The 12,911-nt window shown below is 37.1% G+C and overlaps 1 protein-coding gene across 1 annotated transcript; it reads right to left on the minus strand.

Annotated features, from left to right (window-relative positions):
- Nucleotides 1-6,030: 6,030 nt before the first annotated feature.
- On the minus strand, nucleotides 6,031-8,514 carry LOC111420722 (phenoloxidase-activating factor 2-like). Its single transcript, XM_023053763.2, has 5 exons — nucleotides 7,799-8,514; nucleotides 6,971-7,321; nucleotides 6,637-6,914; nucleotides 6,424-6,581; nucleotides 6,031-6,366 (listed from the first exon to the last, which is right to left on the minus strand). Exons 1-5 carry the CDS (start codon nucleotides 8,119-8,121, stop codon nucleotides 6,175-6,177), a joined length of 1,302 nt encoding a protein of 433 aa, XP_022909531.2. The 5' UTR covers nucleotides 8,122-8,514; the 3' UTR covers nucleotides 6,031-6,174.
- Between the last annotated feature and the right edge of the window lie 4,397 nt (nucleotides 8,515-12,911).

The following is a 12,911-nucleotide window of genomic DNA, read 5'->3' on the forward strand; positions in this document are numbered from 1 at the left end:
TTCTCTCTTCGAATCCTTTTTATTTGTATTTTAAAGGAAACCAATTAAGTTAAATAACTTACAAGATGACCACGTCGCAAACTGGTTGAAGCTCCACCAGGTTTTAATTATTTTCAGAAAACATTTTCATTATTTTTAAAACTGACGCCTTTTTTATTATCAGTTTATTAAACCAATTTACATGGAGATTCTTAAATCATAACAAATTGCGAGCGAATAGTCAACGACCGGATTATAATCTTTACCAAGGGAATTGACCGAAGCGGGATTCCCCGTTCGTGTTACCTGTACTCACAAAGTCAAGGTCGTTTAAGTTGCTTATACTACAAAAATTTGCTATAACAGATTCTTACGTCGAGGTTCATCTCATTTCGTGCAAAATCTTATTCAATTAATTGATTAAAAATGTCAAGTGAAAATAAAAATAAAAAAGGGTGATCTATAAAGTTAATATCTTACTGAGAATTGACGATCTTTTATTATTTATGTTAATGGGATTACGATTTAATTCAATATGAACGGTAATTTAAAAAGAAATTTAATTCCTTTTGCATTATTTTTATTAAGAATTAATTAAGAAAGAAATAAATACATAAAATTAAGTTTAAATTGAAAAAAAAACATTGATAATTAAAAAATTAATTCGACTTTTTTGATGTTTCGATTGGGTCATGTTTTTTTAATCAATAAATTTTTTCTTTTCAGTTTTAATTATTATTTTAAGTTGAATAATTAAAAGCAAGTAGTTTTTAATTATTCAACTTACAATTAGAGATATTGTAATTAAACTAAAATGAATTAAATTGTTTGAATTAAATAGTATGAATTATAAATTGTTTAGTGAGTTTCGATTGATAAATTTACAAACTTAAATTTACAATATTGTCGTTTAAGTTGCTTATACTACAAAAATTTTGCAAAAACCGATTCTTGCGTCGTAAAACCAAGCAAAATCTTATTCAATAATTGATTAAAAATGTCAAGTGAAAATAAAAATAAAAAAGGGTGATCTATAAAGTTAATATCTTACTGAAAATTGACGGTCTTTTATTATTTATGTTAATGGGATTACGATTTAATTCAATTTGAAACGTAATTTAACAAGGAATTTAATTCCTTTTGCATTATTTTTATTAAGAATTAATTAAGAAAGGAATAAATACATAAAATTAAATTTAAATTGAAAAAAAAAAACATTGATAATCAAAAAAATTAATTCTACTTTTTTGACATTTCGAGTGACTCATGTTTTTTTAATCAATAAATTTTTTCTTCATAGTTTTAATTAAATTTAATTTAAAAAACATTCGAAACTTATTTGTTTTTAATTATTCAACTTAAAATTCCAGATAATGCAATTAAACTAAAATGAATTAAATATAATTCTTTAATAAAAATTGTTTAGAGAGTTTCGATTGATAAATTTATAAACTTAAGTTTGTCGTTTAAGTTGCTTATACCATAAAAATTTTGCAAAAAACAGATTCTTGTGTCGTGGTTCATATTTGATTATATTTTAAAACCCCAGCAAATTCTTATTCAATTAATTGATTAAAAATGTCAAGTGAAAATAAAAATAAAAAAGGGTGATCTATAAAGTTAATATCTTACTGAAAATTGACGATCTTTTATTATTTATGTTAATGGGATTACGATTTAATTCAATTTGAAACGTAATTTAAAAAGGAATTTAATTCTTTTTGCATTATTTTTATTAAGAATTAATTAAGAAAGGAATAAATACATAAAATTAAATTTAAGTTGAAAAAAAAACATTGATAATCAAAAAAATTAATTCTACTTTTTTGACGTTTCGAGTGACTAATGTTTTTTTAATCAATACATTTTTTCTTCATAGTTTTAATTAAATTTAATTTAAAAAACATCCGAAACTTATTTGTTTTTAATTATTCAACTTAAAATTAGAGATATTGCAATTAAACTAAACTGAATTAAATATAATTCTTTCATAAAAATTCTTTAGTGAGTTTCGATTGATAAATTTATAAACTTAGTTTCTAATTTTTATGTCTTAAATTAAGCCTTAATTCTTAATTATGGCGTGGAGTCTTTTAAATACCTCACGGAAAGTTTTCTTTATACACGGTGAATCATTTTTCCATATTCTCTAGGTCAGCTGTCAAGATCTTTGATTCTTCGAAGGATCTACATATGTACATCTTATTGCAAAAGCTCAGTCATCAGCGTAGCCGAGCTTTTCAGGTCTTGTTTCTGGCATATCTATGATATACAGGGAATTTCATATAACTCGCAATATATGAATGCGCTAACCGTAGTTACGAAAGTACTATGCAGTTGCACTGTTCCACCTTATAAAGGACTTGCAAAATAAAACCGCTAAGAAGCGAAATGCAACAAGCCCGGCAGTCGGAAGCGACAAAAGACGACGGGAGAACAAAGGCGGAGAGCGACAAGAAGACCGAGAAGACAAGTTGCCACAGCGAAACCCGCTGGTACCGCAATGGATTGAGGTGGCACGAACCGACAAAAAGAAGAGAATAAAAAACAAGGAAAGAGAGGAGACAACGGAGGCAACCGCCGTACAAAATCTCCCTCAAGACGCCCCTATTAAGAAGCCTGGGAAAGCCAGAGCTCCGAGATCTAGAAACCCGGCCCTGCTGATCAAACCTAGCACAGGGAAAACGTATGCAGACATCCTGCGCGAGCTACGAGGCAGCACAAAACCGGAAGACACGGAGACTACCGTCAAGCTGGTTCGGCAAACAAAGGACGGAAACGTATTGGTAGAGCTGAGTAGAAACTCAAAGAACGCTAGCGTTTTCGGCAGCAAACTGCGAGAAGCTCTCGGTGAACAGACTACGGTCACTGACCTAGAGTCCAAGAAAACCCTAGAACTGCTGGATCTCGACTGCCTGACGACCGCTGATGAAGTCCAGGCGGCTATCAAACGACAGCTCCCGGAACTGGAGGGGGATCTCAAAATTTTTATAACGACTGAGAACGCACAGAAGCTTCGAAAAGCTATTATACACGCAAACGAACCAATCGCCAATAAACTGTTGAAGATGAATCGCATAAAAATAGGGTGGGTGAATGCTCGAATCAAAGAACGACTTGTGATCACACGCTGCTACAGATGTTTTGGCTATGGCCATAGATTAACAGGATGCCAAGGGCCAGATAGGATGGGTGAAGGCTTATGCCTCAACTGCGGACAACCGGGTCATATTAGAACAGCTTGCAAAAACGAGCCTTGCTGCTTCTTGTGCACTGACAGCGACGCACCAACGAACCACGCTTCGGGCTCCGGCGCCTGCAAAAATTTTAAAGCGGCCAAAACGCAACAAGGGCAAAATTCAAGGTAATTCAAGTAAACTTACATCGTAGTAGAGTAGCGAACGACCTTCTGTGTCAATTCCAACGTGAGAAAAATGTCGGCTTATTCATAATCAGTGAACAGTACAGAGATCACGAAGAACCCGAATGGTTCGCGGACACCCTCGGTACCGCCGCCATATGGGTCCCACATCACACTAAAATAAATGTTAAAAAACACGGCACGAGAGAAGGTCACGTTTAGCTGCAAATGATGGATGCAACGTATATAAGTTGTTACTTCACCCCGAATGAACCTATATTGGAATTCCAGAGGAAACTAGATCTACTCGAAGACACAATTCGCGAACTCGGTGGAAGAATTATTGTGGCCGGCGATTTTAATTCAAAAGCGACTGAATGGTGCGCGACCAGAACAGATTCGAGGGGCCGACGCGTGCTCGAGCTGGCGGCCAGAACCGGCCTCATCCTAATAAACGCCGGAAACACCACCACCTTCAGGAGAGTGGGATATACTCAGACGATTCCGGATCTCACCTTCGCATCGGAAACCCTGGCGGGCCGCGTCCATGAGTGGAGAGTGCTCGAAGATTACACAGGTAGCGATCACCAGTACATTAGCTTCGTTGTTGGCGACCATCGATCAACGGTAATAAAAAATATGGGGAATTGTATAAAATGGAACGCTGCAAAAAGGAGGATAGAGCAGGATAGCCGCAAACGTCTCCTATCAGTCCAAAGAAGAAGTGCCCTGCGGATTACATCTGCGTATAGAACAGTGTCAGGACCTGCGGTGCTTGTAATCGCTGGCATACCCCCCCTTGACCTACTAGCTGCGGAAAGAAAGGAGGTATATGAAACAAAAGACGCAGTGGAACCGATACAAGCGCGTAAGCAGGCTAGAATGCATACCTGTGATAAATGGCAGAAGCTATGGGACGAGGAAACCCGAGGCAGGTGGACGGCTCGACTGATCCCGCGTATTCAGATTTGGCGTGATCGAAAGCACGGCGAAGTCAATTACTACATTACCCAAATCCTAACGGTGCACGGATATTTTTGTAAATACCTCTGGAACATCGGAAAAGTAAATAGCCCTGCTTGCCCATATGCGGATGGGCTGACAGATGACGCCGAACACACAGTGTTCCACTGCCACAGATGGAAAACCGAAAGGGAAGAGTTGACGGCAAATGTAGGCCCTATAGCACCCAACACGCTGGTCAACAAAATGATTAGTGACGAAGCGACTTGGACAACAATCGTTACCATTTTGACGAAGGTCCTCACCCAGAAGAAACTTGAAATGGATGTCGCCCTAGTCCATCTACACGAAGCTGAGTACAGAGAGGGCTCCCCGATAGGATGAATAGCCTTTTCTGATCCTTTATTCGACGCTACTACAACTACCAGCTGAAGCCGGAGGGGGGAACCCCGATGGGACGAAGAGCCCCCCTCCGATACCTGTAAGTTTACGGTTTTATATGCAAACCTAGAAGTAATCACATATTTTTAATTTTTTATACGTACCTGGACCCGACGTGAAGTTGATCCAACTGCTGAAGTCGGAGGGGGGATCCCCGACGGGACGAAGAGCCCCCCTCCGATACCTACGTACCTGGACCCGACGTGGAGCTGATCCAACTGATGAAGACGGAGGGGGGATCCCCGACGGGACGAAGAACCCCCTGTAAGTTAACGGTCTTAAATGCAAACGTAAAAGTAACCGTATGTTTTTATTTTGTTATACGTACCTTAACCCGACGTGGAGTCTTCGATGCCTGTCACAGGAGAAGAATCACAGAAGACGGATGGGGGATCCCCCAGCACACGAAATGCTCCGATGAAATACCCAGAAGGGTGGTCCCGGAGCTGGGGAAAGAGGGGGAGTTTTTAGTGGGTAACTTAGGGACTAGAGTCCCACACTTCCGGCCGAAATATTTCCCAACACATCACCATCTACAAGCGCCAACAGTAGGCCGGGGTGCGTAACGCATTTCCTCCTCCTCAGCGCAAAAAAAAAAAAATGCAGTTGCACTGTTCCACCTAAAATGTAACATAGCTTAATAGTACAGGCATTGGGTAGTTTTGCAAAGGAAAAGGTGACGTTCTTATGATATCTTTGAGTTTCCGTCTTAAGAGACACACGGCTAAACCACACTATCACTAGAACTAACACTAGACCGAGAACTAGAAACATTCGGATTTAGCCGCACGTCTTTCAAGACGGCTGGACCCGAATGATTCTAGTTCTAGGTCTTGTATTAGATCTAGTGATAGTGCTAGTGTAAAACTAGAACTAACACTAGACCTAGAACTAGAAACTATCGGGTTTCTAGGTCTAAAGACGCACGGTTAAACCCGATACTTAGTGTTAGTTCTAGTTTTAGTTCAATAAAAATATGCAACATAGTGATATTTTATGCTAACTAGCGCTACCTACCAAATCCTGAGGTGGCTCCTGAGCTACACAAATCACCACCCAGACAGAGTTGAATATTAGTTCCTCTTCCCAACAAATTCTTCTCCTTGAGTCTATAACCAAGCAGTTCAGCTTTTCCTTTGTTAAGGCCAAATCTCTAACAAAATCATTTAGTTCGGCTTGAGACAGACATATCACTATCCACATTATTCAACATATTCAGGATAATATAATCCAAAACGTCTGGTGATTAGTGGCTTTTAGGTGCAAGCGAATCAATACGCATCTACTATTTTTCTTAACTTTTTTATTCGATACGATTATTCACAGTGGAAAAAAGAATACAAAATACTATTATTTGATTTAAATCGTTATTAAAGTGGTCTTTTAAGTTATAGCTATAAAAATAAAAATTGTCGTCGTTTTAATGTTTCTTATTGCGTGTAAGTTGTCGTGTCATAACCTATTTGGGCCATTTTCTTGTCTATCCAATTTCTAGCACCGACGACGTCCGCGTAAACCCCCGGAACCTCCCCGCAACCAATTCCCCACGCTACAATACCAACTTGAACGTATCTGTTGGGATTATTTGGGTCTGGACAAATTAATGGACTTCCACCGTCACCCTAAAAACATACAATAAAATAATAAAAACTTTAAAGCTTAGATAAAATGAGTCTCACCGTGCAAGCGTCTTTCCCGGGTTCTCCCGCGCAAACGAACGAGTTATGAAGTTGGAAGTGAATTCCTAAACGGGTTTTTCGCAATCGAGTTTGACAATTATCGAATGGAACGGTTGGTAATTCGATTTTCTTTAAAATGTTTGAATAGGATTCTTTATCTGGAAAATAACTTATTTTAACTGCCTTGATTATTTTTTATAATCAAAATCTTACTTCCAAAAGCTTTCTTTCCCCATCCCCCAGTAAAGCAGTTTTTGGAGTCTATAACTTGGCCAGCTGGCGGTAAACAAATCGTTCCTAAATTCGGAGCTTGAACATAAGCCCTTTCAAGTAAAACTAAAGCATAATCATTAGCTAAAGATTTTTCGTTAAATTCTTCATGAACAATTATTCCAGAAACGCTGCGTTCTTGATAAGGATACCGTTCCTTTTCAGTCAAAGTATCCCATTCGCCGGCGCGAACTTTAATTTTACCCAGATCATTTTGATACCTGCAAAAATAATCAAAATTAATTTTCGCATAAAAAATTTGAATTAGTTAATTTACTTCGCAACGCAATGGGCACCTGTTAAAACAACTTGCGGGGCGATCAACGAACCACCACAAATTGCAAGCGAGTCATCGACGGCCGGATTATAATTTGTTGTTAAGATAGCGACGACCCAAGGAAATTCACCGAACTGGGCTTCCCCGTTCGTGTTACCCGTAATCGTAAAGTCAAGGCCGTTTATGTTTCTTATTCCACAAGAATTTCCCCGAACCGGTCCTGGAGTTGGTATAGGAGGCTCTGGAGTTGGTTTAGGTGGTTGCGAAGTTGGGAAGGGGGTTGGTATTTGACCATCTGATGGTAAAGAACAACATACGTCCAAGTAGTTTTCACATTCATTTACACCAGCCCTAAAAAAAATAAAAAAGAAAATTTAAATAAGTGATCATTAAATTTATTATCTTAATGGAATTTGGCGATCTTTTATTGTTTATGTTAATAGATTTAGAATTAATTTTAATTTTAAAACATTTTTTTATTAAATTTTATTCTTTTTCTATTATTTTGATTAAAAATTCATTAAAAATAGAATAAATGCATAAATTTTAATTTAAATCTTTGATAATTAAGAAATTTAATTCGAATTTTTGACATTTGACGTTTCCATCGATTCTTTTTTATTTGTCTATTTCTTTTTATTACTTTTAATTTTAATCAAATTTCATTTAAAAAACACACAAAACTTAATTTTAGCAATTTTCGTTATAATTTCAAAATTAATTAATAAAAATAATTTAATAAAAATCGTTTCGATTGATTATTTTAATTAATTTACTTTTTTGACGTTTTTTTTGACAGATTTTTTGACAACTAATTTTAAAACTTACCTAACGTCGATTAAACCAACTCCATCGGTGTTAACTTCAGGTTTTGGTTCAGCAATAACCGTCCCTGTTTCGGAATCGCATCTATGGTAAGGTACGCAAACTTTTAATCCTCTCATTGATCCATCACCGCATCTTTCCAGTGCAGATAAAGCGGGTAAAGCCGTTGTGCTAACCACTTCGAACCCGGGAGGGATCCATTTTAAACCATCATTACCAGTTCCGAAAATGCTGGTAATCTTGTCATCAACATTCTGCGTTTGTGCGAAAACGAAGAAAACGCCGAAAAATAAGGTTATGTTAAGTACCGAAGATAACGAACGCATCTTGAGCGATGTTTTCGAGTCGACTGTCTCTGGTTAAGTTATCAACATAAAAAATTATAATTTAGAATGTTGGGGGGACCCCTTCTCCTTTCTTTCTTTTATGTAAAAACAACGTCGTACGTCGTTTTCTTAGTTTGGTCTTGATTAAGATCTTTAGGAAACGATGCGACCACAACTACCAGGAAATGTTGACGGGGAATTTTTATTCCTTTTTCTTATCAATTTGTTTCGTGGTTAAAGGATAAACTTTGATTATTAAGCACACGTTTAAAAACGATTATTTGCAAATTATGCTATTTAGTTTCAATTTAGTTAAGTAATTTGTAAAGGTTTTCTTTGAAAAAGATTTTTGTAAAGAGAAAAGTGGGGAATACCGAGTAGATTATATGGAACGAGGCTGAAGGTGACTCGATGAGCTCAAGCAGTGAACCAGAAAGCAAAAAGAAATAACAACCGGTTCTTATTTTTCTTTATTTTGCATTATTTTTCTTATACTTTTTTGAATTTATTTTCTTAATTATTTTTTTTTTCAGATTTGTTTCTAGGATATTTATAAGTACCAAATTAAATTATTAAGTTAACGGGATCATAAAGTAAACAAATTTAAGTGATTCAAATTGGTTTCAAAAAAAAAACCTTACATCATATTATTATTAACCTTAACAATGAGGTTGACTTGGTGTAATTGTAGATATTGGTGTATCTGGGAATCGTGTACATGTTCACCTTGAAGATTAAACCGGGTTCTTGCGGCAAGGTTATTATCAGTTTTTGCCTTTTTCAATAAGATTCCATCTCAAATTAAATCCTTTTTGGGGGCTTTTTTTTAAATTAACTCTTTAACTACTAACTTTAATTAAATTATAACATTAATGGTGATATCAAATTTTTATTATTTAAATTTTTAATGGAAGGTCAATGAACAAGGTCGCTTTCGTTTTCGTGACATTTCGGTTTTTATTTCGACAGTCAATTAATTGAAAAATGTGGAGAGACAATAACCGTGCTTGATGGGATTTTGAATGAATCGGATTTTGGGTTTTACCTCGCGTTTGAGGTAAATTAGGTCGAATTTTTTATTGTTTGCGATTAATTAGAAACGAAAGGGGAAATCCTATTTTATTATCTACTTTTAAATAGGAATTATTTGGTTTAGATGAATTGGTGATGCAATTTGGGACATCAACTACTAGAACAAAGTTATGGGTCATTTTAAAACGATTAGTTTAAAATTATGTATTTAACTTATCGTTTGGAACGTTATTTTTGGAATATCTTTGTGCCACTTTAAGTTTTGGACAATGCTCTTTGCTCTTAATTTTTGTTTTTTATTGTTTATTTATTGTCATTGTAGCAGACATGACAAAACAGAGAGAATTCTCACTGATTGGAGCTTTTTTTGTAGATACATTAGCGAAGGGGTCGACGAAATTGAAACAAATATTGGAAGTAGAGAGGATCTTGAAATAGCCTATTTTCAACTAGACAATATCATACGTAATCCATATGAATTAAGATGTTCAATAAAACACAAGAGAGCACAATTCAGTGTGCTTTGGTGGAATAAGGACCTTGAGTAACGGCGAGTTATGGTCAGAAGAATATAATAATAATGTCAGGCATTCCAAATTCGAGCATACATGGGACCTCTATAATTAATTTGGCTATCCGTAAAGCCAAAAGAAAAACCTGCCGTAGCTTCTGTGAAGGCATAGACAATACACCTACAGTTGCTCGCCTGCATAAGATCTTGGCGGAAGACCATAAAGCTAAGTTTCCACATGCACGTATTACTGGCGCCAGTACGAAGCCAGTTTAGTGACGATAATAATTAGCTGGCGCCAGAAGTTGTTTCCACATAATTGTTATAATTGTGTACTGGCACAGTAATAAAAATGGCGTCAAGTGATGTTCTTCGCGCTGGCATCAATATGGTAGTCTAAATATGCTCCTTGGAATTGCACACGTTATTAACAAAAAAAAGCGAAAACATAGTTGCATAGGTGCGCCTAGTACTTTAATTAGAGAATTATGCCATGAAGATCAGCAAGAATTTTTAAACATTTAAGACTGACTGACGAGAGTTTCATGTTTTTGTTGAGGCAACTATCCTCTAAAATACAAAAAGAAGATACGCCTATGAGAAATACCATTCCAGCTCAGGTAAAAGTGCAAGCAACTTTAAGATTTTTGGCTTCTAGAGTTTCTTCTACATCCTTGCAATATATGTATCGTTTGCCAAAAAGTACGATTTCTAAATTTATATGTGAAGTGCTTTATGGTGAAGTACTTTATGGTATTCAATTGTATACGCATTGCGTTTACTTCGTATTTTTGCTTTTGCCGAGGTTTCGTCAAAATTAGTAACTGTTTTCTTCATGATTTCAACTATCCTTCTGAGAGCTTCATTTCGTACTAGTCGGTCCTTATATTGTGGAATTTTCTGATTCCACAAACAAGGTTATTGTTCATACGTTTCTAGAAATGGTACTGTTTATTCTGATGTGCATTTTTTTGGACGGTTTATTAGCGGATTTGTTCATTTTAGTTGGATCATTTTATTGGCGCCAGTGGTTTTTTGCTATTTCCACATGCAAATGAACTGGTGCCAGTAATCCGTGCATGTGGAAACTTAGCTTAACACTAATGTAGCAAACAAGACGGAAAATATACTGAGGATGCTAAGGAATCGCTGGAGCACTTACTGAGCACGACTTCCCTTCCTCAAAAGTCTGCTCCCATGCAGATACCGACCCAGAAGTAATGGATATAACCCGTCCAACCGGTAAGGTGGACTATTTCTAATTTTAAGCTCCTAAAGTTGCTTGGAGGGTATGGAAATCTGCCTATTTTTCTGCAAAAAGGCATAGAAAACTTGCTCCCAGTAATAATATATATAGCAGGCTACAGCTTTAGCTATATACCTACACTATGGAGAAAAGTAAAGGTGGTCTTCATACCTAAAGTTCATTTCTCCTCAAAGGAATGGAAAAGATAATTGATCAATACCTTAGGAATGGAATGCTTGTCACTAATCCACTCCATCCGAGTCAACATGCTTACCAGAAAGCAAAATGAACAATTATTGCTCTTCATGCTTTGAGTATGCTTCGACTAGCACTCTAGAGTAGGCAATTGCAACTAAAGAGATAGCCCTATGTGCTTTCATAGACATAGAGGATGCTTTTGATAACACCTCCTCCGACACATCCGTCGACAATCAAATGGTGTATAGCCATGATGAAAGTTGGCAGATCACAGCCAGTCTGGGAGGCGAGTCGTTGAATATTAAGACGCTAAGAGGATGTCCCCAAGGCTAAGTACTCTCACCTCTTCTATGGTGTCCAAAATGGATTCAGGGTATGATGATGACCTGGTAATCCGAGGTAAATATGACACAATCATAACTCAACTAATGTAAAAAGCCCTAGTACTTACCAACACTTGATGCAGAAGCAATGGAGAAGGAAGCTACAATTGAGAGCACTCTCCATTGAGCAGAACTATTAACCTCAAAACAAAAGTTAAATACCTAGGGGTAATACTAGACAGTAAATTAAACTGGAACTCCCACATAGACAAGGTGAAAAACCGCGGGCTCGTCGGAAGGAACTGGGGTCTTATTTAGCATGTCTTAATACAACGGGATTCTTGAGGCCTTACTCATTTATATATACAAAGGAAGCCGCTTTAACTGCTTTATCACTGGAAACATGTTCTTCGCCCAATCTGATACAAGGTAACCTCAGACACACCTCGAAATTCTCAAGGGCCCATGTCTAAATCACTTGATTGAAATTAAAACGGACCTTATACTCGCTTTATTTCCTCGCTTACAAAGAACAGAAGAAAACGTCCAGTTACAAGTTAAACTCGAAGAACTCGCTTAAATGATAGAAACAATGCTCCAATAACTTTAACTTACATTTAAATAATCTTAAATTTAGAGATTTCAACGGTCTCGGTAAGTGGTTATGTAAACTGACTGGCAAAAAAAACCGGCCACTATAAATTTGCCACAAGTTCAAAGCTGGCTTTCTCGCGAACCGCGCATTCGATTTTGATGATTCTTTTTTTGATGGAAAGGTTGATTCTGCTGTAATAATCCTGCCATAGAAATTTTCGTTCAGATTTTAATTTGAGCATATACGGGGTGAGAAAAATGAGAAAAACTTTTATTCTCGAAATTTGTAACACCCTGTGGAGTGCAGCTGCTACAGCAGAGGGTATTACCTGGAATCAAACAGTAGCCCAATCTTTTCTGTGCATTTTCTTTTTTTATTCACTCTATTATCTCTGTTACTAACGAAGATGCAGTATTTTAAAGCGATCGCCCGCGAGCTAAAATAACGTCATGTAGTCGACGCGGCATCGAACTGATTAGGTTCGTAATTGATTCCTGAGGAATTGCGGTAAACTCTTCTTCAAGAGCAATTCGTAACTCTTGAAGGTTGTCCGGTAGGACAGGACGACGACGAATGCGTCTCTGAAGTTGGTCCCAAAGATGTTGGGGTTAAGGTCCTGGCTGCACGCTAGCCACTCTATCCGTTCAATACCCTACCTCATCAAGATATTCGCTAACCACACGTGCTACGTACGGCCGTAGCATTGCCGTAGACGTACGCATTGTGCATTAGCATGAATCCGTCACCAATAAAATGGGGACTTGGGACTCGTCAGTGAAGAGCACCTTACCCCATTGCTCCATTTCCCAATGAGTATGTAGGCGCCCAAATTGAAGACGTACTCGCCGATGTCTCTGAAGCAGCCGCTGTCTTTTAGCAGGTCTT

Source organism: Onthophagus taurus, chromosome 3, assembly GCF_036711975.1.
Source record: "Onthophagus taurus isolate NC chromosome 3, IU_Otau_3.0, whole genome shotgun sequence".
NCBI classification, from domain to species: domain Eukaryota; kingdom Metazoa; phylum Arthropoda; class Insecta; order Coleoptera; family Scarabaeidae; genus Onthophagus; species Onthophagus taurus.

Bases quoted from the DNA above. Each gene is read 5' to 3' on its own strand.
- LOC111420722 (XM_023053763.2), bottom strand. From the start codon at position 8,121: ATGCGTTCGTTATCTTCGGTACTTAACATAACCTTATTTTTCGGCGTT. The intron at 6,915-6,970 runs GTAAATTAACTA...TTATTTTTGCAG, and splicing joins GGTGCCCATTGCGTTGCGAA to GTATCAAAATGATCTGGGTA. The intron at 6,367-6,423 runs GTGAGACTCATT...GTATGTTTTTAG, and splicing joins CCGGGAAAGACGCTTGCACG to GGTGACGGTGGAAGTCCATT.